This window comes from Cyanistes caeruleus, chromosome 1 (genome assembly GCF_971803275.1).
Source record: "Cyanistes caeruleus chromosome 1, bCyaCae1.hap1.1, whole genome shotgun sequence".
NCBI classification, from domain to species: Eukaryota; Metazoa; Chordata; class Aves; order Passeriformes; family Paridae; genus Cyanistes; species Cyanistes caeruleus.
The window spans coordinates 27,480,612-27,506,976 of record NC_141701.1 but is presented as its reverse complement, the minus strand read 5'-3'; the positions used below and the strand labels follow the sequence as shown (position 1 = coordinate 27,506,976).

General features: G+C 40.0%; 1 protein-coding gene across 1 annotated transcript; it reads left to right on the top strand.

Moving 5' to 3' along the window:
* The first annotated feature begins 42 nt into the window (after positions 1-42).
* Positions 43-21,198, top strand: LOC111924590 (carbonic anhydrase 13). The gene is made up of 7 exons (XM_023920815.2): positions 43-946; positions 7,417-7,614; positions 11,310-11,428; positions 14,733-14,828; positions 15,928-15,990; positions 16,827-16,982; positions 19,101-21,198. The coding sequence occupies exons 1-7, from the start codon at positions 514-516 to the stop codon at positions 19,212-19,214; spliced, it is 1,179 nt and encodes a 392-aa protein (XP_023776583.2). The 5' UTR covers positions 43-513; the 3' UTR covers positions 19,215-21,198.
* The last annotated feature ends 5,167 nt before the right edge of the window (positions 21,199-26,365 follow it).

Below are 26,365 nucleotides of genomic sequence, written 5' to 3'. Positions count from 1 at the left end.
ACGCGGGAGCCGCCAATGGCCCGCAGCGCTGTCACCTGCGCCGCCAGGGGGCGCGCGCCGCCTCGGCTGAGCGCTGTGGAGCCGCGCCGGGGAACGTCCCTGTCCCCGTCCCTGTCCCTGTCCCTGTCCCTGTCCCTGTCCCGTCCCTGTCCCTGTCCCTGCCCCTGTCCCCGCCCCTGCCCCAACCTCGGCCCTGCTTGCCTCTCCCTGCTTTTGCAGCACGGGAAGGCTGAGGGCTCCTTGGCGCGTGCCCGCAGCCAAAGTCCGGGTCCGAAGCCCCGCGTTGCCACCAGCAGGTGCCCACGGGCAGCTCCCGGCACACGCCGTGCTTGGGTAAATTCCCAGCGGGTTGTGGGACACCCTCCTGCCTCCCGACCCGCTTGGGAAAATGTGAAGTCTGCCTGCGTCCTGTTGCAAAGGGAATTGGGTTTACACCCCTGGGAGAAAAACGGGAGGGGACGCAGAGGTGCGCACATGGCTTAACTTTCGGGAGGGGCGGGGGTGACCCCAGGAATGGACACTGCCCTCTCTCCCTGCCGCACAACTCGTGCTCTGGCGGGACGGGGGCCGGTGAAGGCACCTTCCCTCTGTTGGAGCGGGCCTTTGGGAGATGGCACTGCCTCCCCCGGGCCACCCCGACGGTGCTGTGGAGAGCCTGGGCTGTGGAGACGAAGGGCTTGGGGCGACAACAGGCACGGACGGGCCGGGCGGCCGGAGCGCTGCAGCTCTCCTTATCAGCGCCCGAGGATCGGAGCGTCGCCGCCCGTCGCCTTCAAATCGGGCACAGCCGCCTCTCCCGCCCCAGCCCGTCCCATCCCGTGCTGTCCCATCCCATCCCGTGCTGTCCCGTCCCATCCCGTGCTGTCCCGTCCCATCCCGTGCTGTCCCGTCCCGTGGCCGCAGGAGAGCAGAGCCATGCTGCACTGGGGATACGACGAGCACAACGGTAGGGAACGGCGGCCAGCGGGCAACGCTGCCCTTCCCGGGCTCGGCAGCTCCCGCGCCCTCGGGAGGGCTGGATGAGCTGAAACGCTTTTGCAGAGTGAGAGCGAGCGGGTTTTTGTCTCGGCATTCTGCAAGGCAGGCGGCTGAGAGGTGTCCGTGGGTGCAGGCATCGCCTGCAGGGTCGCGCCGGGCTCCGGGTCGGGTGTGAGCCGTCCCGGCTGGGATTTCGTTCGCTCCTTTAGCTGAACAGTTGTGTGCGCTGATCGAGTACGTGGTTGACAGCCGCACTGATCGGAACTGCTGTACCAGCAGTGCTTTGCTGATTCCAGCTGTGTTCTGCTTCTGCTGCACGGTGGGAATTCCTAGTTACTTGACTTGGCTATTTAAATGTATAACTATGCATCTAAGAGGAGATGCCTTCGGATTTCAGTTGTTCCGTGGTTTCCTTCATCTTGTCAGTCTTTGAAGTCCCAAGATGGGCTCATCAGCAAGCTTAAAGACTTTGCTCTGTTTTGCATTTTCAGTCATGCAAACGCTGCTCCAGTGTGCAGACGGTCTCACAAGTCATGCAAGTAGGAATGAAAGTGTTTTTTGTAAATTGTAGGCTCAACTGTGATAAAATGCATGGAATATCTTACATTGTCTGTACACAGAGAAATGAAACGCCGTGACAGTAAAGGGAGACAGCTATATATTTGCATATATATATATTATAAGCATTCTTTAATGCCTGTAAGAACATGCTTTGTGTATATTATTACTTAGACTTTGGAATACTGTTTGTGCAAGTACTACCTTTCCTTCCTAGCCCTCTTGTTCCATATTTTCTGGATGTATGTACTTTTCCTGAAAAACAGGGTGGTGGTGGTGGATCCCAGAGATGTTGCAATGATTGGGTGTGTTATCTGCTGTTGTGCAGTCTACCCTACCCCTCCCCTGAAGACGTAAATGGGTCTTGTTTTTCTAATTTTTTTCTCCATACATTTCTATGCTTTGAGCTTCACCTGCACTGTCCAGATAAGAAGCCCACTTTCCCTCCCTTATCCTATCTCTTCTTGTTTGCTATTCTCAACTTCTAGAGAGGGGAGGCCACCAGAATTTCTACTGGGGTGGCCATGGACCTTGCTTGAGGCCCCATCTCTCCTATAAAACTCTTAATTATTGCCTGCCTGGTAACATATCTGAGATAGAGCTTGCCTTTCACTCCTTTCTTGGAGCCCCACAGCAGCTATGGGGTGGATAATTCCTCATCAGTCCGTCGCCTTCACCACACCTTTCACAGGAGATTTGAGGAGAGAGGCATGGAAGTCAAACACTTCAGTGCTCTTTTTTAGCATCAGTTTTATTTCTCAGCTTTTTCTCTTTTACTGCATTTATTGTACTGATTTTGCTTCTTTTTTTTTTTTGTTTGATTGTGTAGTGGGTGAAGGGAATTGCTCTGATTCTTGAAAAATTTTGTTGGCCTTCATGGGCCTGAAAACATTTTCTCTGAAACTAAGATTACCTTTTACAATTGAGACAGAAATAAAGTGAAATTAATTAAATCTCCTGCAGCATCTGTGGTCCGTTCACCACATGTTATCTCTGTCTCTCCCTTCTCTTCAGTGGGAGGATTTCTCACACTCTGCCCTTGCTCCAGCATGGGATCCCTCCCATGGAGACAGCCCTCCATGAATTTCTCCAGTGTGAGTGCTCCCACAGGCTGCAGTTTTTCACAGACTGCTCCAGCATGGATTCCCCAAGGGTCCCAAGTCCTGCCAGCAAACCTGCTCTAGCTTGGGCTTTCCTTGGAGTCCTGCCAGCAGCCTGTTCCAGTGTAGGCTGTCCATGAGGACACAGCTTCCTTCAAGACACACATCCACCTTCTCCAGCTGTGACCCTCCATGGGCTGCAGGTCGATCTCTGCTTCACTGTGAACCTCCATGCAGGGCACACCTGCCTCACCATGGTCTTCACTATGGTGCAGGGAATCTCTCCTCTGGCTCCTGGAGCAGGTCCTCCCCTTCCTTTTGGTGTCTGCAGAGCTGTTTCTCTCACATATTCTCACTCCTCTCTTTTGGCTGCCGTTGCACAGAACTTTTTCCCTGTCTTAAATCTCCTCCCAGAGGTGCTAGCACTGTCCCTGGTGGTCCCAGCCTTGTCCAGCAGTGGGTTCATCCTGGAGCCAGCTGGCACTGGCCCTATTGGACATAGGGAAAGCTTCAGCAGCTTCTCACAGAAGCCACACCTGCAGCCTCCCTGCTACCAGTCTCTTGTCACACAAACCTAGTGCAGAAGTTCTCAGTTACTCTGATGCACATATTTCTGAAATGCATGAAGGAATTATTTTATTTCTGTGAAAACCCTGGCCTTTGCTTTCTTGCCGCTTTTCTTATGTCACAGTTTTGATGTTGCTTATCTGTAGAGGCATAATACTGAAATCTTGAAAACTGGCTTCAGTGTGGCATCATGCATGCTTTTCACTGCATCTTAAGGTTCCTGTCAGGACAAGAATGTTTTCACCCCTTGAGTCCTTTTTCATTTAAAAGGGAATTGCTTTAGTTAAAAGGCAAATCACAGAATTAGTAAGGTTGGAAGGGACCTCAGTGGGAAATCAATTGCCTTCAGTTTACTATTTGTTTAATGAAATATGTGGTAATTATTTACATGTATTGTCTTTTACTGCAAAAATTTCTCTTGGTCTAGTTACTACTGTAATGCTGAGGCATTTTATAGATAAAAGGGATATTAATTCACAGAATCATTTTCATTGAAAAGGATCTTTAAGATACTTCTGTTGAGCCATAACTCCTTATACATTTTTTCTTTCTGAGAATAACTACATTATTTCAATATCTGCTTTAAAAAATGTGCTTAATTTTATCCATCATGAATTTTTAATTTATTTTGTTTGAGCTCATCTTATGTAACCTAATATGCAATAAAATCACTTGCAAATCTATGTTTATAAATTTAAGCACTGTGTGTTTGATGAACTAGGCAATAGACTATCTTAAGAAATAAATGAGAATGTGATCCTGTCAAGGTTTGACCATATTAAAATAGTGAATTTTCTGTATATAATAACAAACTGTGGAAAAAAACCCCAAACCAACCTAAATCCTTTTTCACCTGTACATGCTCCATTTATGCATGCATAGAGGCTCACTGGAACCCAGCTGTATCCTGTAGTGTCTTGTTTGTCTCAGGTTAACCTGTTGATGAAATTTGTGGTCTTCAGCTGGATCAAGATGCAACACTGTGAGGTGCTATAGTGAGTTCTGTTTCCTGCTAAATTCCAAACTGCCTTCATTGTGAGATTTGTTTCATGAACTGGCTGTGTGCAATGCTGGTGAGTGGTATGTGCAGCAATAGTCTGACCTAAAAGTGTCAGGCAATTCCTTGCCTGTGATAATGCTGTGTGCAAAATAAAGGCATGAAATCTTCAGAACAGATGGTTCATTTTTTTTGTCATAAATCTCAGTCACAATAGCTTTGATTGTTAAGAGCTACTAGAAAGTTGCCTCTAGCAAGAGAACATTTTCCCAACAGCAGGAGAGGATTTCATAAGTTCAAAAATAGGTATATTAATCACTTTCATTCAGTAAAGGAAAAAATGTAGGTAGGTGAATTAATGAGTTATACTCCCTAGATATGTCTTAAAGTGCATATTTAGAAAACTGAAGTGTACATTATTTTAATATGGAAGCATCTAATTCAGATCTGAATTCAGAAGAAATTTTCACCCTGGAAATCCCACTGACTTAAATCTGATCGCATGACATGCATTTGAGCATCTCTTTCAACAATGATTTTTTTTTTACAACAATCATATACAGGTTTGCACTGGGCTAGAGTCTGTAGAAATTGAGTCAGTTTTTCTGGAGTGGCAAAAGCATGATAATTGTACTAGATTGCTGGTAGATTACCTAGTAAGGAATACTTCTTGATATAACCTATTGGTACAAAATGAGCTGAAGTTTCTTGGTATTTTGTTGTATATTTTGAAAGGTCAGATGTCTGGTAGTTTGTTTACTAGTATATGTTTAGTCACCATAGCAAAACAGTATTTTGGTCATCTGAGCCAAGAACAAATGCCAAACCAGTAATAATGTCTTTTTAGGACTGAATATTACTGTTAAACAATTAGACAGTGACAGAATCATAGTCTTGGGTTCTCTTTTTGGCAACTTTGTATTATTTCTGAATACAAGTCATCCATATTATATAATTCAAATAACTATGGTTATTTCTGAGTCAGAGCAATAGGAGACCAAGTAGTTAAGTGCATAAATGTATTTTTGCCTTTTATCAGTTAAGGAGTATCAGAAATATTAAAATTAAGCAATAACTAATTATTAAAATAAAAAATAAGCTTATTCTAAGCATTCCAAATCATGGTATAAATTATGGAGTGATGCTCCTTACAAACAAAATTTTGTGTTGCATCCCTAAGTACAGGGTAGTAGGATCTAAACACTATTAAAATTATATTCTAAACTGTATGTAATTAGAATATTGAATGGCTTTGTGACTGTTCATGAACTGAGAGGAATTAAGTTTAAACAGTTTTATGTTTCAAACCAGTCAGATTTTTATCTTCTGCTTTAGAATCCATTTCTTTATTGAGTTTAGTTAATGGAGTAATTAAATTTTTAACAGATCAAGACTGAAGGCTTTTGTCTTTGTTCTGAGGCTTAAGTCTTAGTTCATTCTTTACAAGTTTTTCCCAGTTCTGTTTTTTAGTGCTGCTCAGAGGAGGATCATTCTCTGCCCAGGTGCTGTGCAAGCTGCGGCCCCCTGGCGCTGTGGGCGCTTCCTCCCTGATTTACTGCAGGGCTGCATGGGTGCTTTTAGCACCTGTGAGTTTCTGAGCTCTGCTCTCTTCTGTTGAAGTCAAGGAAAGAAAAATATCTCTAACAGCTTTTGATGTTAGGCTATTAACCACTGCATCATATGTTTTCATTCTTTTTTGTTGTCATTTTTATATAAGTGCTAAGCCATCCAGAAAGACCCAAACACAATTTTTACACTGAGGTCAGTTATCTTCAGTATAGGGAGTTAGTTATGAGAATTTCCTGTGATGCAAATTTTATTGGACCAGGTTCTGATGCTCATATTAAGTTTTTCTTATATCCAGTCTCTCAATAGATTTATTATGCTTCTTACTCATTATAAGCCTGGAGGAAAAACAAGTGCTGTGCTCTTCTTAATACTGAAAGATCCTTTGCCCTGCAGATTTTCACCTTTTACCCTTGTCTTTTTCCTTTCTTCTTTCCCCTTACTTTCCCCTCCTTTCCATCCTAAACCTTGTTTTCTGTCTTTACAGAATATATTCCTCAGGGAACTTATTGTTCATATTTTTTCTTTACCCTCTTATCCAAATATGATTAAACAATGGCACATATATTCTTATTGTGAATTATAGGGAACTCTCTGATGTTTAGTAAGTAACAACAGATAACTCACACATCTTAACAATGAAGCTTTTTTTACTATTTTAGGATGTCATTTGCCATTTTCTCATATCCATATTATTGATTTATTAGCTCTTCAGGTGACATTTGGCTTAGCCTGTTTGGAGAGAGGAAGGTTGAGATGACTAGTATTGATTAACAGCTTCTTTAGTCCTATAATTTCCACTTAAGTCTGGTGAATGGTGCTGCATCTGTGTCTGGAAGATCTACTCTCATCAGTTGAAGGCAGTAGAAATCCAAACCTCATGTAGGCATTATCATGAGTGTTCCTGTTCTTTGATTTTTTTCAATGCTACACTAGTGTGTGTGTGTGTGTGTGTGTAGGTGTGCCTGTGTGTATGGACACTTCATGATTAGAGGGTGACAGTCTCTCCTTCTTGTCACAGCTGGTGTGCACAGCTGGTGGGCTGGGAGGGGGTGATCAGAGGTGCAGCAGTGTTTAGATTCCAGGCACTGCCATCAGGCTCCAGGAGCCACTCAGCATTTTCTGACATCATCAATTGCCTTTTTTTGACATCTCCCCATCTCATTCAGAGTGATCAGTGGAAGACGTGTTCTCAGGTCTTTTGCAGCAACTGACTAAGGCATAAAAAAAATTTTAATGCGGGGATTTGCATAGAAAAGAGGTAATCCTTAAAAGACACAATGAGCCATGACATTAGGCAAAAATGGTATGCCAAAAATTTATTGGGACATAGTGCCTGTTGGATACAGGATGCCTGATTTGAATGAGCATTTGTTGTAGGTGTCTTGTGCATAGCTGTGTCTTACCTGAGAATAATTAAGTACATACTACATGTGGCCTTGTTTAAAAGTGCATGCAAGGTACATGAAGGGGTCCTGAGGAATGCTATTGCAATGTGATGCAGCAAAAGTAGCTGGATATTTTGATTTGTGTTTTTCCTAATGCATCCTTTTTGAATTTAAAAGTGCAGATGAGGACAATTCAAGCAGAGTTTTCTTTCATAAGAATGAGAATGCTGTCAGAAATTTAGACTTCTCCAATCCATTGTAGGGCCTGCCCACTGGAAGGAGGTTTTTCCTGTTGCTAATGGAGACCGTCAGTCACCCATCGACATCAAAACTGAGGAAACCAAGTATGATCCTTCCCTCCGTCCTCTAAATCCCAGTTATGATCCAGCTTCTGCTAAAATCATCCTTAACAACGGGCACTCCACCAGTGTGGAGTTTGATGACACCGTCAACAAATCAGGTTTGTTCCTTTACTCTTGTGCTGTAACTTCCTCCACCAATTCCTAAACAGAATGCCTGCAGCCTGGGCATGTCTCACTGCTGGGTATGAACTCCTTATAAACAGTAAGGCTTTGCTGTTCTGGATGAGAGATTCCTTTTTCCCTGTCTTTCAGCATGATACAGTGTGGGAACATATTTGGACACAAATTCAAGGTTGTGTTTCTCAGAAAGTGCTGGGATTCCCTACTCACAGGAGTGGTTTGATCCACCCCCAATAGCTGGAGAGTGCCAGCCCCTTGTCTGAACAGTGTTGTGTACAGTTTTTCAAATGCTGCTGTCTCTCTCTCTCACTGCAGATGAATCCTTTATGTCTCATTACAGGTTCATTCCAACCGATCGCTCAAATCTCTAACCTGAATTTAGCTGCAGGTTTGGTTATATGTTTTTCCCCTTTTTGCAACCTATACTCAGACTTCTTATGTCAAGTAAGAGCCAATATGGAACAACTGAAATAGATCCCAAGTAATCCCTTTTCTTCTCTGAAAAGTATTATTGCCCCAGTCTTTTCCACGGGTATGTAGCTTCCCTTTTTGAAAACAATAATTCTTATTTAGAAGTTCTCTGGTTTATCATAGTCTTTGAATTGTTAGTGCCTTCATCTTTGAAACCTTCTCTTGGATTTTGGGCAAGCCAGCATGCCTTCCTTTGAAGCTGTAGGAGTGCAGAATCTTCAAGCAATAAAATCATTTTGTGGCTGTGTGAGGCTTAGCTGAGGATCCAAGACCATATGATGCTTTCACAAGAATCAAAGCCTGAGCAACACTAATTTTTGATGACCCGTTAGTCCTGAGGACTTACTAGTGACAATAGGGAGAGACATAGGTGGACACACTGTCATGTTTTTGTTTCCTGAACAGTCTTAGTTTTAAACTTTCTGTCAATATTTGATGTTGCATGAAAGCCACCAGCTGACCGTCAATGATCGGTCTGACCTTGTGTCAGATGCCACGGAACTTCCCAGAATTAATTCCTGCTTCGAGCCTAGTAGATGCTGGTGAACTAAAGCACATCTCTTAGAAAAATATACACTCTTGATTTCAAATTTTCCAGCGATGGTGAACCTACCACAACCTTTGGTAAGTTGTTCTAATTGTTAATTACCCTCACAGTTTAAAAGAAAAACAGGTAATGAATGTGAATACACCGAGAACCTCTTCCACTCTCTTGAATCCATCTGTGAAGTGACAGGGCCTGAACACAGTGTTTCTCTAGGCTTCCCCTGGTACCAAAGCAACAGTGGCGTGATCCTCCTCACACTGCTTTCCTCAGGCCGTATCTCCAAGAATATAGTTCATATCATGGCAAAGCACTGTCAGACGTTGATCAGATAACTAATAGATGGAATCCCCAGTGTCCTTCGGTAGACCCCATGTCTTCTGTGCATGGAGTAGATTCTTCAATCCACAACCATAAAATGAGAAATTCACTATTTTCCCTGATATTTATCACTGGCAAACTTTATCAGTGTTGTTTTTGTTTTCTTTCAGGTCATTGTTCAAAAAATACTGAATTTTCTAGGGCCCAAATTTGGCTTCTGGGGCACCTCTGTGAAGTAAGAACTTCTGCCATGTGTTGGTTTCTTGAAAAAAATCAAATTAATTGGTACTAAATACATTAGCATCTTCTAATGCACTATTAACTGACTCCCATATGAACTATTTCCTCATTTTGGTCAGCACTGGAACTGGGCTGTCAAGTCTGTAACTGTTTGTGTAAGTTTGTTTATGCTTTCTGGTACCACATTAGCTCCATTCTTTGAAATTTTTCTATTGATCTTCTTCCAGCATTTTTCAAAATTCGAGATAATTGATATTTGCCTTAAAAACTTTTGACTACCCTTTTCCTTAATTACTATTGTAATGAAAGGATTTTACCATTACTTTGTGATGTGGCACAAATACATCAACAGGCGATTTCCCACATTTTTCAGTATAAGAATTTCATGCTGATGCATTTCTACATAATACTTTTTTTCTCAGCCAGTTTGAACACCGATCCTTACACTTTTCTAGGATCATTTACATCCAAGTTTACAGTCCTTAAAAGAAGGAATTTAAAAGTGCCAGTGCCCCATCTCCTCTGTTTGCTAAGTTTATAGGCTGTGTAAATGTATGTTCTTAAGTTGAAGCTTTAAGGAAGTTAAATATTTTTTTCCTAGAACAAACAGTCCCAGTTTCTTTTCATTATCCAAGCTACTTGTGTTAGGAAATAGGCAACTTAAAAATTCTTCTTTCATCTTTATTTGGTGTATTTTCTTCCTAAGAAAGTTTGGGTTTTGGACTAAACCTAGAAGAGAGAAAAAAATGCAGTTGTCATCCCTACTGCTCTTAATTTAAAAAACGTATGGTTAAATGACCCCTTATTTCCCCTTAAAATTTCTATAATGAGACAGTAAACTATTCCAGACTGATTCCCAAACACTCAGAGGACATATGGAGCTGGGCCAGTGGAATGATTTGTTTTGCTGTGAATAAGGAATCTTTCTGAGTGTAATTCACATTCAAAGCTCTGTGAAGAGATATTTTGATTCTGACAAGAAAATTACCAGCACTTGCAAAGGCAAAATAATGAAAAGCCCACCCATATGAATGCTTTTTTGAACAGAATTAGAACAGAAGAGAATATAAACAAAAATAATAGAATAGAGTAGATAGACTCTTTCAGTTGGAAGGGACCTGCAGCGATCATCTTGTCCAACTGCCTGAGCAGTTCAGGGCTAGACAAAAGTTAAAGCATATTGTTAAGGGCATTGTCCAAATGCTTCTCAAACTCTGATAAGCCTGAGGCTTTGACAACCTCTCTAGGAAGCAACGTTTGACTACCATCATGGTAAAGAAATGCTTCCTAGAATCCAGTTTACATCTTCCCTAGGACAGCTTTGAGCCTTATCCATGAGTCCTGTCACTGGATACTTGAGAGAAGAGACCAGAAGCTCCCTTTCTGCTTTCCCTCCTCAGAAGTAGAGAGCAGTGAGGACACCCCTCAGTCTCCTTTTCTCCAAACTAGACAAACCCAAAGTATGTAGCTGTTCCTCACAGGACATGCTTTCCAGCCCTGGCTAATTGTCAGTAATAATGCAGTTGTACAATGCATATGTAGCATTGGCTTAATTTTATTTATGTTAAAATAAGATCCTTTTCCTCAGACTTCAATCTGACATAGTTTCAAATCTAGTTTCAAATAAAGGAAAGAGCCCTGAAAATTTAAGCTCTGACTATTTTCCCCCAAATTTCAAAGAGGAAAATAAATTCTCTTGACACCACATTTTTATGATCCTGTTCCTTATTTATAAAACCTCTATTTTGAGCTTAATTTCTTAGTGATTCTTTTGAATATAATCAAGAGAGGAAACTCTAGAGTGTTGTAAAATAGAAGTATTTTCCCATTCTCTGAGAAATATCCAACATTGACAATAACAGCATATCATTTAGTGGGCCATAACCCACTAACCTGCCCCTAAATGCAATTTTCATAGTCATATTCTCAACAGGTGAGGGTTTCCGTAGTACTTCCAAGAAATGGGAAACCGTCTGAGACAACTTATGAGCAGGAGCAGAGGAGTGTCCAAACACTGAAGTCTGGTGTGAGGTTAGAGGATGTGGGTAGAGTCTCCTGTTCTCTCAGTGAAGTCTTCTCCTCTGCTTGGGTTTCCAGTGCTGACTGGGGGGCCGCTCAGCGGGACCTACAGGCTGCGCCAGATTCACTTCCACTGGGGGTCCAATGATGAGGCCGGCTCTGAGCACACGGTGGACGGGATGAAGTATGCGGCAGAGGTAAGGCTCTACATGGAGTCATCTGTACCTAGAAGTTTGTGGCTAGTTTTCCATTGCAAGAATGATGTTGCCCTTCCTCTTCTTGCTTTTCATCTTCCCCTCATTTTATCGAAAGACAAGCGGTCTTCCTGAAGTGTTGCATGTTTGGTCCTTTCTCAAAGGAGAACCTCTTTGAAAGCTTTGGAGAGGATTAAAAAAGGACTACAGAAGACAAGAGCTTGATAAGAGCAAGACTTAATGTTCAAGAGTTATTTTAAACTTTTTCTTTCATTGTTTCTTCCCTGGAGAACATTTCTAAAATCATCTTCAATGACAAACCACAGAATTAGTGGATTTGGGGCCTATATAGTGTAAAGTTTTTGTAAAGACATAGAAGAGTTACATTTTGTGGTGCACTTAACAAAGTGGTGGTTATGACTTTGAGAACCATGCTTTAATATCTGTGGGATGCCTGCTGTCTGTGGGGTGGCTGCTGTCTGTGGGGTACTGTGCTTCAGTGGAGGTGGTGTGTCACAGGGAGAAGTGCACCATCTACTCTGGCATGGAGCATTCACTCCTGCTCTGTCTCCTTGGGATTTGAGTAATCTGCAGGAGAAAGTTCTCAGTATGAGATTCCTCTTTGCAAATGGAGTAACATGGAATATTTTCAGCAGATTGAGATCTTTAAAAACGTATGATTCAGACAGTGTCAGAGTTCTCTGGGGTTAAAAAAGTAAAAAGTGTAAAAATAAATGGACAAATAAAGGGCATAATACTACAGAAGAAAAATATGTAATGTATGCACTGTGGTGTGATCAGATTTTACTGGAAATGCTATAAGAGATACTGGTCAGGAAAAAAAAATCGGTTTTCTAACACTAATGGGGAAAAGTGACATTTGCAGTGTTTAAAGGCTTATGTTTTCCACAGGAACCAGGTGAGATGGAATATAAAGAATTAATAGAGGTGCTTTAAAACCATTAAGTACCAACCCCAAATTTCTAGCTGAGAAAATATATGTTTCCCATCTAAGAAACCAAATGGAAGGAGAAAATATCTCTGAATTTCTAGCCAGTCTAAAAGCCTTTCTGTTACCTGTTGGTTGGGTAACCCTCCACAAGAAGCTCTCTAGATGTCACTTTGGCTTTGGGATAAGAAACTCAGAATTTAAATCAAGGCTTCTGAATATTGTTCACACAAAAGAAGATACCTCAGAAGGAGACATGAAGATGGTTTCAGTGCTCACCTTTGAAAGGAAGATGTGCAAGGTTTCAAGAAAAAGCATCAACTGAATTGCAGAAAGAATTAATGTACAGGTAAAGAAGACGGCAAGGTTTGGCCCTTAAGCCTACCAGGAAGCAGAAGGGATCCATGGCTCCATTCTCTGTGACAACATACTGTCTGATCAAGGTCTCTTCACAAGCTGCAGTGACACAGTGGTGGTAAGACAGGATATATTCCTTAGAGAGAAGTCACAAGCCATTGAGAACGGGTCTGTACCCAAAACTGTTTCACACTCTGTTTGGGGGTTTTGGTTTTGGGAGGGTTACATTATTGGGGTTTTTTTGGCAAAGCTATGAGGGAGTGGGAATGAGCTTTTAGTAGCTGTGGGAATTTTCCTTTTTGTTCTTTGTTGGGTTGTTTTTGGTGTTTTGGTTTTTTTTAAATCCACAATAAAATTAATTTCTGACTGAGGGTATCTGTTTCCTTTTTGTGTATGTAAAAATGTTATAGTTTAAAAGTTGTTCAACATAGGTTCTGTGAATTTATAATAAGGAGCAGTGCAGACACTATGAGCCCCAGAATATTAATGCACTTGACAAAGGTTTAGTGGACTATATTCTCCTCCTGGTTTAATGTATAATATTCTTAGCAACTTTCCTTCAAGGATTTCTAAAGCTGTGAGCCAGCATGTGTGTCATCATGGTTGTACATGAATTATTATAGACAACAATGGGATTCCTTACTTGCTGCAAATAATGTGTCAGCACTTTAGAACCCAAATGCTTAACAAACATTGATATCAAGTAAGACCAAGTAAGAGTTCTATTTTATAGATATAGAAAATTGAAAGTCACAGTGGTTAAGCAAGGAATGATATTTAGAATAAAAATCTTCATACTTCTAGAGCCCTATTTCAACCATGCAGCTATGTTACTTCACACAGAAATCCTTTAAAGCAGGTTTCAGCTTTCCCAAATTATTCTTACTTGTCTTGTAGGTGCTGTATTCCAAAAGGAAGCCTTATTTTTCATGGGTTCATCCCAGTTTAAGTCATTCAATGAGTTGCTTTTCAGCATTCTTGAAGTTCAACATCTGAAATGATGGTCACCAATTTTAGAAAAGCCAATCTCACACCCTACTTCTGAGCATCTTTAACTAAAAACTGTGTAATAAGATTTGCTAATCCATTGAGGATTTCTGAAAGTAATTAATGTTTGTGAAGTACTTAAAGTTCTGTGTGAGGATGCTCTCTCCAGTTTGGTAGTCAGACCATTGCTCAAGGCTGGAACAGCCTGGCACTTCCTGGGAACCAGGAGTTCCTGTCATGAAGTGTGGTCAGAAATTAGGAAATCTGATTTAACAGGAGATACTTATGTGGCATGGAAATAGACATCACAGGCTTTTCCTCTTCCCTCCCAGCTGGGTAGTGTCTTTAAACTTCTTAAGCAAATATGACAGGACACTTCCAGAATAATGCATGTTGGAAATGCAAGTGCTCAAAACTGAGATAATCAAGCTGCTTGTAAGAGTATCACTACTGGTAGTCATAGAAAATAATATTTGAAAAGTGTCAAAAATGAAATGCTGATGTTCCCCTAAGCTAAACAAGGGAAAAGGGGTCAGTGCAAGTTTAGTGTGTATTTGCCTGTTTTCTAGCTATTTATGTGGATGATTAATGTTGCTGAAAGCTTGATTAAAGAAAAAGAGGAGTAAAATACAAATGACATCCTCATGAATTTCAATCACTTTTTAAAATCAGCTGTACTAAAAATGGATTTAAAACCTCTAGTTATATAACCATTGGATTTTTTTTTGTCTTAACTTCTCAGTTCAAAATCTGGGGACCCAACAGCAATTTGACAGGCACTGTGGTGTACTGATTTCTGGTAAATTTTTAATAATCACAGACACTGGGAATGCTTTTGTCATTTGTGTGAAGTACATATTTACTCATTTCATGAAATATCTGCATTTAGAACACTGAATGATTCTTCATACAAAAGAACGAAATAGATTTTCAAACCCAGTAAAGTTGTAATATTCATTTGCCACTCCTTGAGTTCAGCAAGAGTTGATGCTGTCTGTGTCTCTTGCTTTTCAGCTTCATGTGGTCCATTGGAATGCAGAGAAGTATTCCAGTTTTGTTGAGGCAGCTTCTCAGTCAGATGGACTAGCAGTCATGGCTGTATTTCTGAAGGTAAGATGAGAATGCTTCAGCCCTCATAATAAATCTGCATTATAAGACTAAAGAGATAATGGTGATGTTTGGTGTAATTATTGCTAAAGAGACTCTTATTTTAAACTTATTTCCTTCCTAGTATTTAGTTGCGGATTTTTCAAGACAGTCAAACTCTTCAGTTTGCCTAGTCTGCAAGCCCATACAACATTAGATGTGGAATGCCATTAATTCAGCTGCTTCTGTTTGGATCCCAGTAACTTGTACTTGACTAGCATGTTCCTTTAGGGGGACAGCTTGATTAAGGTTTCTGTAATGGCTTCTTTCTCAGCTGGCAGTTCCTTCTGGAAAATAACAATTATTTTAAAATACAAAACCAGAAACTGGAGAATTTCTTAATAATTATTTTAGACCTTTTTGCCTTCTGCACCTGTTCTAAGATTAAATTCATGCAACAGCTTCACTGACTTCTGTATGAAGAAGAAGATGGGGAATTCATACAGTCTATAGCAAAAGATAAGTCTTTGGTCAATTCTGTGGTTTCTGGTGGCTGACAAAGCTTCCTGAGAACAGCTAGTAGTGGTGCTGGTGCAGTCAGAGAGCCATTCCATGCAGCAAAGAACTGCTTCAGCAGTTCAGTAATTCTGTCTTTCCAGTTTGCATTACAATGACTCAAGGGAAATGGGATTTCAAGGAAAACTGGATTTCTTAGCACACAAATTCTGTTTGGAATGTTCTTACATAAGAACGGTGTTTCCAATGTTATAAGCAGTTTAAATTTCTGTAAATTTCATGTTAGTCTGTAACTTTTAATATCCCACATATTAAAACATGAAAGAGAAATTGTTTCTATTCCCCTGTAATGAAAAGTTTGTAATTCTTTTGTAGCTGAAATAATTACAATTACTATCCAGAATACTATCAGCAAGGGAGTGAATCTTCTTTATGACCAGTATTATTTCTAAGGACCTGCTAGTCAAAGCCTTGTACTCAAAAAGTACATCAGATCTTACAGCCACTTCAGTTATATAAAGCAGTTTCATTATGCATTTGCTTATCATTAATTTTTGTTGCTTTTCTCTGGAGCTCCAGTGTTTCTTTTTTTATTTGGTGTCAATAGATTGGTGAATGCAACCCTCAGCTGAACAAGATTACTGACCGCTTGGACACCATCAGAATCAAGGTGAACAAGTCCTTCTGAAAGAATACTAGCCAATATTGGTGCTGGCTTTTGTTGGGGTTTTTTTATTTTTTGAAATCTGCCTGCTACTCCCTGCACCTACATGTTTCCTTATTCCTAGCAATTGATACCTGATTTGAGAGAGTTTATGTGCATTCTGTTTAATTTGAAAACTAGACAAAAAATAATTTTTACACAGTAAAAGATCAGAGGAGAAGGCTTGTTCCTCACAGAACCCAGTTTCTGATAAATCTGTTGCTATGAGGCTAGTAGCAGGGGAAAAACATACTTTATGGAACCGTGTAAAAAAGATGAGGGAAAGACTTCCTTCCCTGTTTTGCTGAGGTACAGGGTGAGAAATAACCCACTGTGTGAGAGAAATCAGCCAAACTCAGCATGATGTTTCAGACACATATCTCTGGCCTGTCAGCCAATACAGGGAGAACAAGAACTCCTGGGAGGAGTGAGTGGGGAGGGAAGCAATTGGCAGTAACCTGTGGGGTAACTCTGCCAGCCCCACAGAGACCGTGCTGCAAGTCTAACATCTTCTGTCTTCTCCCCACAACTTCCATGTCATGGTGATCTGTAACTTTGGGGAGCCTGTGCTAATATGACACCTTTCATGGTGTCCTGCTGGCATTGAGGAAAGTCACAGCAAAGCTGTCACTGAGGTAAGACCTCATCAGAAGGGCAGTGATGAGGACCTCCTGTTATCACCCAGGTGCTGCCAGCCCACCTGCTAGGAGAACAAGCTCTACCTCCTTTGGCATGATTTACCTTGGCCTCTTGCTTTTAAATAATATTGCCCTGGTATTTTATTTTCTTTTATTTATTTCTAGGGAAAAAAAGCACTCTTCACAAACTTTGATCCCAGCTGTCTGCTTCCCAAGTCCCTGGACTACTGGACTTACTTTGGCTCTCTCACTGTTCCACCTCTTCTTGAGAGCGTCATTTGGATTGTTCTGAGAGAGCCCATAAGTGTTTGCTCTGAACAGGTATATTTGAATTTTTCACTGCTATAGAAATGTTACTTTTGTAAGAATTGGAATTGTAAATGCCACCCAAAATTATGGTTTTTTGCAGACCTTTGCACTGCAGACTTTACAAGATTTTCAAAAACCGAAATTTGTATATCAAATTTATTCTGATTAGTTGCCTTTCTTGCTGTAACAGCTATTTATTATTCATTTTTTTAAAGAATCTGCATACTCTAAAAATTAATAAACAAAAATAATCCATAGGCAAATTAAAGGAAAAAAGAGTTCTGGTGATGCTTAGAAATTCTGGAATTCCAGTTGATTTAATTAGTTGCATATCCTCCTCAAACCTCATCTTTGGCATTTTCATCTGGCAGAGAAGTAGTAGATTTCTTCTTGCATTATAAATACATAACACTTGATGAATTTACTAGAATTGTGAAAAAGGAATACTATTGTAGTAAGTTGGGGTTATGCTAGGCTGTTTTAAGAAAGCTGTGATTCGACGTAAAAGAGTTTATTTACATTTCTTGCTGAAGCTTCATCCTGTATCTTAACTTGGCAACAGTGACACCCAGCGGGCTGATCCTCTTGGGTGTAAAGTATTTCTGAGTAGAGACCACATAATCAGCAGAAATGGTGACTTCAGTCTTTGCTAAAAATGTTAAGACAGTTCCCTGAGTGTCTTTGTAAGGAAACCTCAAATTTGTTTGTAACTGATATGAAGTCATTTAAATTGCTAAGTGTGTGTATTTTTCTCATCTGTATCTTCTCCTCAATCTGGCTTTGTAAGACTCGCTGCAAGGTGCATGGATCTAGGATGGCAAACTTGTGTTAAGGCATCAACTTTCCAAAATCAAGCCATTTTTCAGGTTAAAAGCTTCTTATTTGGGCAAATCTATAATTAATACATTGTAAAATGTGAAGTGCTGTATATAAACAGCCACGTGTAACAGGCTCAGAGAACATGGTGTGGGGAAGTGTCAAGTATATAGTGATCCTTAATTAGTCATTTTCATAAACTTTAGCTACATCTTATGGATTAAAGTAGAAATTGCTATATTCTTATCAATAGAAACATTCACAAAGCAAAAGTGTTTCCAGTAATGTCCACATTGTGATTGATCAGTCAGCACTGTGACAGATACTGTTCTACCACTTAGTTTTATTCCTTGAGTTTGTATTTCTTTAGGGCTTTAGAGTTTGCTACTGAGTTTTTGTTGCAGTTTTCAGGACCAAAGAAGTTAAAAATAACTTTCAAGTGTTTAGAAACTTACAGAACCCTGAATTACAAACGTTAGCTTTGGAATGGGGTGAAGCAAGATAGCATTGACCTTTTCTTCTCTTAATGTTATTACAGTGCAGTTGCCATACAGCCAAATGCTCTATTATAATGGAGTGGTTTTTGTGCTGTCCTACCTTTGGTAACCTAGGCGGGAATTTAGGTGATATATAGAAGTAGTAACTATTGGAAATATTAGAAATTAAACAAAATTCTAAACTTAGGTCAGAAATCAGTCTGAGATTTCCCAAGGCTTAGATATGGAGCTCTGATGGGATTTCTGCTGAGATCAGCATATGCTGAATTATTAATAAGTGCTTGTCCTGTGTCTTCACAAGGGAAGAATTTGTAATATCTCATGGCTGGAGTAAGTGCTAGATGCAGAAGCGTTCTATAGCACCACACCTGCAATTCCAGGTTAATTGTGAATAAACTCTTCTAAGAAGGAAACATATACAGAATGTTTGTATGATAAGAAAAAAACCCTTATATTTTGGTGAAAAGCATTTCACAATCTCCAAAATATGAAATCCAACTAAAAAAATATAACACACCCCCACCCACCCCCAGTTTAGATCACGTTATGGAAGACAAAGTGTGAACAAAGGAAACAAGTAATCCTTACACACAGCTTCATGTTGACATGTATTTTGGGATATTTTCTCAGTAGTCATTCTTTTTCATTTACAAGGATAGAAATGGTGAAATTGCCATTCCCCTCATAACTTAATAAAATAGAGGTCTGTTCTTTCAGGTGGAAAAAAAGTGAAAAGCGTCTTTAATATTTATATGCTTTTTCATTATTACTGATATCAGGGTTTATCTGCTGAACTTTATGTCTCTTTTGGTTACAGCTGGCCAAATTCCGCAGCCTCCTGAGCACTGCTGAGGATGAGGTTGCCTGCTGCTTGCTGAGAAACTTCCGGCCTCCCCAGCCTCTAAGGGGACGAGAAGTCAGAAGGAATTAAAGGAGTAAATCCAAAGTAGCCTCCCACTGAAACCAAAGGCTGAATTCATTTTAATAGTTAATATACTTTGTGATTTTATTTCTTTTCTTTTCTTTTTTTAGGTTTTTTTTTTTGTGAGTTGTTTTAACAAATAGCTGTTGTTTTTTAGTAGTTTAGTAGTTTACCATGCAGTCAGTTCTCACAGGTATATCTGGAGATGTCACAGGGTCATTGATGTTAACAGGTCTGACTGGGTTTGAGTGCATTGGCTTGGAAGCAGTGAGCCATCAGCATTGCCTACACAGAGGTCACTGCTAATCATAAGGGTCAAACGTGGTGAAGGAGTTGCCCAGATTTTGTCACCAAATTACTGAACAGGATCCCTGGTATTATTGACAGTACAGGATATTCTGGGATTATTCTTCTGGTCTCTAACATAATATTTAACTTCTTTATAAACCTCACACTGCAGTTCTCAAGGAAAAAATATTTCAAGGATGATGTAATTTCACTGCTGACTTTTGCAATACCATGATTACTTTCCTACAAAAAGCAGTAATGACTAGCAACATTTAAGTAAAACAGATATTTACATGAGCCTGTTATTCTGGCTGCTTCATAGTGGTAATCATCTACTGATTGATTTTTTTTTTTTTTAAAGCAAATAGTGAGGATTTTGTATATTGCAAGATCATGTCAGGTAGAATAGGTATTCCTGAATTTCACAATGTGACAAGATGAAATTGTCCTGAAACCTGAAAACTGCAAGGTGAAAGGGCATAGAGGAAGCTGTTTCTTCCTAAATCCTGTTTGTTGCATTGGCTGAAAAATAAGGGATTATTACACTATATCCATGTAGTGTCAGACTTTGTGACTTAAAATCAAGAGGCAGGGGTAGCTGTTGTTCCAGACTGTTGGACACTGCAGTGTGAACCATGTGCTGCTTGCCTCTCATCTCACTGTGGAGCACAGTATTACCCAGGTATAGAATGTCTCAAGGTGCTGGCTGATGTTCTGCTCTCATAGCTGAACTTCAGTGATTACACTTATATTCCAAGACCAAAGAGAATAGTCAGAGAGCCAAAGATATTGGAATCAAGTCAACATCTAATGAAAAGCTGAGCCCTCAATAGCAATATATTGAAACGTCTGGCTTTATGAGTTGACTTGAGCCTGTGTTTCTCTCAGGAGCTTTTTTAATCTGAATATAATTGGGGGTTTTACACCAAATATTTTTATTACTGAACATTCCATAGGATGTACCTTAGGATAGAATTAGATTTACTCTGAGCTAAGCTCTGAGAATTACATATTGAAACCCCCTGATACCTGATAGAGGCAGCTAGAGGTTTTACTGGCAGCAACTAACACCAATCACTGTAGTACTTCTGACAAATTCATCTTCCATGACTGCTCTCCTTGAATTCATTTTAAAGTAGTTTTTATATGCTCTGCCTTTTACCTCAATGGGTCATTTGAACTTAGATGAACAAACCTGAGGGAAATCACAATCAGGATTGACTTTATATGCTGTTTTAGAACAATAAATTAGACACAGATATATATTTTATCTTAGTTTAAGATATGTGGACTTTTTTGTTTTCTCCTCCCCAGAATATAGCTATTATATCCTGCAAGGCCTACCAACGCCTTTTGAGTATTTTTTGAAGAAAAGATCACAAACAGACCATTGGAGAAATAAAAGGCCTTTAGCAGCACTAAAAAGAAAAATGGGAATGTGTTGTATGTTTTCACTCCTTTTTTAAACTTAGGATTTGATCTCATATGTTTCCCTGTTATGTGAGTAGCTACAGAATGTGGAAAAAAATGTTTACAAGTTGCAAGAAGGATACAAAGGATATGTTTGTCTCAGAAGAGAAAGGAATAAGGCTACTGCTTCATATCATAAACAAGTTTTACATATTTCTTACATATTGTAAACAGTGGAGTTGATTCAATTCTTTTATATTTATAAGGATTTTATCAAAATAAAATATGGATTTTATGAATGTGTCTTGTATTTTCTATTGAAGAGCCTATAGAGAAGGCTATACTTTTATAATTAACAGCTGCAGCTTTCGGTTTGGAAAAATTGTCACCCATCATTTAAAGTCTGTCTTTGGGCAGTGTAGTATTAGGTATACCTTTATGTTCTAAATAAATTTTTTTTGGTAGTGGTAAGACATGCAATCAATTCTGCAGTTTCTGATAGTGAATTTTTTATCTATTGACTATTTTCATAGTTATGCTAATAAGTGTTGGAAGTCATCGTTCAAATAATTCCCCTTTTGTGGAGACACCATGTTCATGTTAGATTGGCCTAGCTAAAGTGGTGACCTCTGAAAAAGACTAGAAAAGCTCAGTTGCCTGAAATCCTTTGGAAGCAGCTTCTCAGGTCATCCATCCCCTACAACTATAAAGTGAGAATTTAGACACAGTCTCAGCTCTGAGCACTTGGTTGCACCCTCAGTCACTAATTTCCTCTGTGCCTAAGCTACACTGACTCTCAGACTGTGTGCTCCCAGATAGTCTTATCTCAAGTGTGAGCTCCATGTTGTCCTCTACAGCAACTGAGGCTGAAATATGTCACCACCCCCCAGCCCCCTGCAGCTGCACGTCCCTTTGATCAACTCTTAACTCTGACACACTTGGAGCCTTTATATTAAGAAGAATGAAATGCTCAGTGACCAAAAAACCGTAGAGTCTATTTGCTGGAAATAGTAGCTGTCAAGAATTGACTGTCGGAAGGTTGATCACCCATAAACTTATTCTCAGAATTAAATAAACCAGAGCAGAGCCCTGGGGTCAGCTCTGCTGTTTTTGGCACAGGAGGTCAGCAGTCTGCTCTGCTGTGCATATAGCATTTGCCATCATTCTCATGATGTTTTTAATGTTGCACATGTTTAACATCAGCTGGGAATATTCTTTATGTCAAATAAAAACCCTGAGAAGTAGCAGTCTTCCCTTCTGGAGTACAGTGAGTTGAAGATACACCAGACATCTGTTTGATACCATACACCCATTTGCTATATACCTATGTTTTTTCTTCCAGACATGAACTGGGACCTAAAGAAATTCTAAGAGTTAATTTGAAGAAAAAAAAATCCCAGGTAGTCAATTAATAAATCTCAACTTCAGAAAAAAAGTAGTGGAATATGGCATATGAATAAAATAACATAGATCAACATGTTATACAGTTTCTATAAACTTAATGGAAAAAAAAATCTGGATTTAGATTCTTGTAGCTTTAAATAGGCAAGGGGCAGATTACAAGATAAATCTTCAGATGTTAAAACCTGCAAATAATTGAGAAACTTGGAGCACCTTCAGGTTGTAAGCTCAGCATGAAGGTATGAATACCAGAGGAATCTTGCTCAAGAGATGCAATTTATTTCTTTTACTGTCTATTAATTAGTCTAAAAAAGCATGGTGACAATCTCCCTTATCACTCTGCTGCTAGATGGACTGCAACTAACTTGATCTAGCTGTTATATTTTTTTGTTCCTCCACCCAATCTGATCTTGCTTTCTGTTTACAGATGTGAAATACAAAGATTTGGTCTGTGATTTAATCTCTTAGATGCTGTTATTTCTGTATCTCTTATTTGTGAAGAGATGGACTCAGTGACAGAGGACCTTCTCTGTGTATCTGCAGTTTTTGTTAGACAGAAGAAAGTACTGAAATGCTGAAACAAAAATGTTTCTAAATTAATATTTTATTTCCTATTTCTGTCAACCTGTCCATCATTTATGCCAAGTTTCACTGTGGTGAAATATTTGCCTGTGTGATCTATCTCTCTCCTCCTGTGCAGCAGAATTTGAGGACAGGGAATGTCTCTGACAGAATACTGGATTGTCATGTGAAAACAAAGATTCTCTGCCTGTGATTAACAGAACTGCTGTGCTGCACTGTCAGTTCCAGTGTCTGTTTCTATTTTATCAAATATCACCCCCATACTTGGGTAAATAAATTTGAATAATTTGTAGATACTACTGACAGTTTCATTTTTCAGATGAAAATCATTTAAGTTACATGCAACAGGTAGAAGAAATATGTATTTTTCTGAAGATATGATTTAATTATTTTTTCTGTCTCTGGTTTGTAAATATTTTAATGAAATATCAGCTGTTTAAATGCCAATACTTTGCTTCTAGTTCTTTTCCATTCTACAGTCGTATGAATAACAGACAGAGATGTGGCCTCAATATTTCTTCTTTTTTAGCAGCACTTTGGTCATTTTGAGGAAATAAGTGAACCCAGTCATTCTTGGTGTTTTTCAGAGAGGTTTTTCTTGATTTCTGTTTTTTTGTCCCGTTGAAACTTCAATTTATTTTATAGTTTATGTTTTTTTTAATAAACTGGCAAATGGTGTTGATGATTGATATAAAATCTTCCCCTGACAGAAACAGATGAATGATTGACTGAAAACAGGGATATAGGGTTAGAAAAGATGATAAAAGACTAAGCTATATTAAGTTATCTAAAATTCTGAACTGACTGGGAATAACTGAGTGGTCAGATGTGGCAAAGCTGAAGAAAAAGGCTAAAGATAGAAGAGGCACTCTAGTAGAAAAAGAGGCCTTTGCATATTGCTTTTGCCAATAGATGTCACTGTGAATAAAGCAATGGTCACCTGCCCACTGACATGACATCCTGAATAAGACCCACAGCATCCTGAAGGCTCAGCCTGTGGAAGAAGAGTATGCAATATAACTCACATATTAAGGATGTGCTGTTGATAGTGATTTACTCCCTTTCTTGAAAGTGAAACAAGATTCTGAAAAAAAAAAAATTACTTTCTGACTTTTATCTAACAAAAGATACTCAGCTTTAAAAGGTCATATTTAGGTGAATATGTGCATTTAAATGCTCCCCTGTTTTCCAATGAGCAATTGCTGTTATATAGTTTCACACATGCCTAAAGCCACATGCCAGGAACAACTACTGAAGGAGCAAGGTGAATTTTTCTGTGTTTTCTTCTATCTGGAAGTTACCTCAAGCATAAGAAAAACATATCAAAGTCATTTGTGTGCTGGGAGCCTGGACAGTGCATGGCCAAGTCAGCACTACCAAGTCTGGCACATTCTGGTTTAGCTGACATCCCAGAGCCCACGGAAAGTCACTGGGCAAATCATGGGCAGCAGGGCAGATTATACCAGTACCTTAAATTCTGGCTGCAAGCTCTGGGCAAGGACAAATTCACACATACAGTGAATACAGCTGAGCATAGGTAATAATCATTAACCAGTTGTAGGTTTTTTTTAAAGTGAGGAGTTCTTAAAAAATCTCACCAAATATTTAAACCAGTTTCTGCTTCAGTTTTCTGAATCAGATGAATGATGGTGCTCATTTCAGCCATGCTGTCACTGTCGCCTCACTCTCTGTGTGAGGTTCCAGAAAGGGCTTCTCTACCTGTCTCTCTCAGTTACAAAATATTTAAATATCACTGTAAGGACTCAAGGCAGGCTCCTTGGTTCATGCAAACACACTGTAAATGTGAATGTGTATTAAAAGAGCTTTGTGGTATTTCAAAAGTCACATCAGTCAGGTGAAGTCCCTGGTGTCTGGAAAAAAGATTCCAAAAATACCCATTTTTAAAAGGATAGAAAGGAGCACACCAGGAACTGTGGTTCACCTCTGTTGTGGGAAGATCATGGAAGAGATCCTCTTAGAAGCTATGCTAAGGCACAGGGAGGACAGGGAGGCAGTTTGAGATGCCCAGAATGGCTTCACTGAGGGCAAGTCCTGCCTCACTCAACTAGTGGTCTTCTAGGTTGAACTGACTACATCAGTGGACCAGGGAAGAGCCATGAATGTCATCTACCTGGGCTTCTGTAAGAACTTGGACACAGTCCCCCACAACACCCTTCAATCTAAATTGGACAGGGATTGATGGGATAGGTGGACTGTTCAGTGGATGAAAAATAGTCCACGTATCATGCAGGGGTTATTGGTAAATGGCTCAATGTCCTGATGGGCATCGGTGACAAGTGGTGTCCCTCATTTGTCTAAACTGGGACCAGTACTGTTTAGTGTCTTCATCAATGACACAGACAGTGGAATCAAGTGCACCCTCAGTAAGTTTGAAAATGACACCAAGCTGAGTGGTGCAGCTGACACAGCTGTAGGATAGGATGCTACCCAGAGGGACCTGAAGAAGCTGGAGAAATGGGCCCACAGGAATTTCACAAGGCTCAATAAGATCAAGTGCAAGGTGCTGCGTCTGTGTCAGGGCAGCTCTTGGCATCAACACAAGCTGGGGATGAACAGACCAAGAGCAGCCTGGCTGAGAATGATTTAGGGGTCCTGGTGGATGAGAGGCTGGACATGAGTTGGCAATGTGCATCCACAGCCCAGAAAGCCAATTGTGTCCTGGGCTGCATCTCTTTGTGTAATTTATTTGCATATCTGACACTTTTGCTGCTCTGGATTTCCTCCTTCGTGTCAGCATACATAGGGTGTACACAGCCTACGTGGCCCCCACCTCTGGGTTATGGCAATCAGGATGTAATCTAGTAATCTACTCCTGCAGTACAGCCATAGCTGAGTGGGAACTCCCTGGATATCAGAGCTGAACACCACTTGGGTAAACATGCTGCTTAGGTGTGATATTGCATAAATAATACAGAAGTCTCATGATTGTGCATCACTTTTCCCTAGTGACTGGTGCATTGCATCCCAATGTGTTCAGAGGTGCTTGTAGTGACATTCACACTAAGTTCCTGCTAAACTGAGTTGAAATTTAAAAAAAAAGATTCAACTAAGGACCTTCTCTTGCATCTTGCATGCAGTAATTCATGCAGGAAGAAAACATGACTGATTGAACTGCTTTTTTTTGAAATAATTATTTGCAGCCCAACAGAGAAAGCTCATTTAGTCTTTTGGAACTTCTTAGTATTCCTGTTTAGTTGTGCTTTACATGCTGTTATTTATATGTCTGTAGTGGACTTATTTTCTATTATGGCTTAAGGCTCTTTAAAATCAGTAGCCATCCCAGCCTGGGCAGTGGGGCAACTCTTCAGCCTGCACATCTTCGAGTGCTAAGATGTGCTTCACTTCTAGTACCCACCGCTCTCACTGTGGTAGGCATTGAACATACATAAGCTAATGCTTCTTACTGGCACTAAGTGTTACTTTTCTCATTTGACAGCAGAAAAGCTCTCTAACCAAAG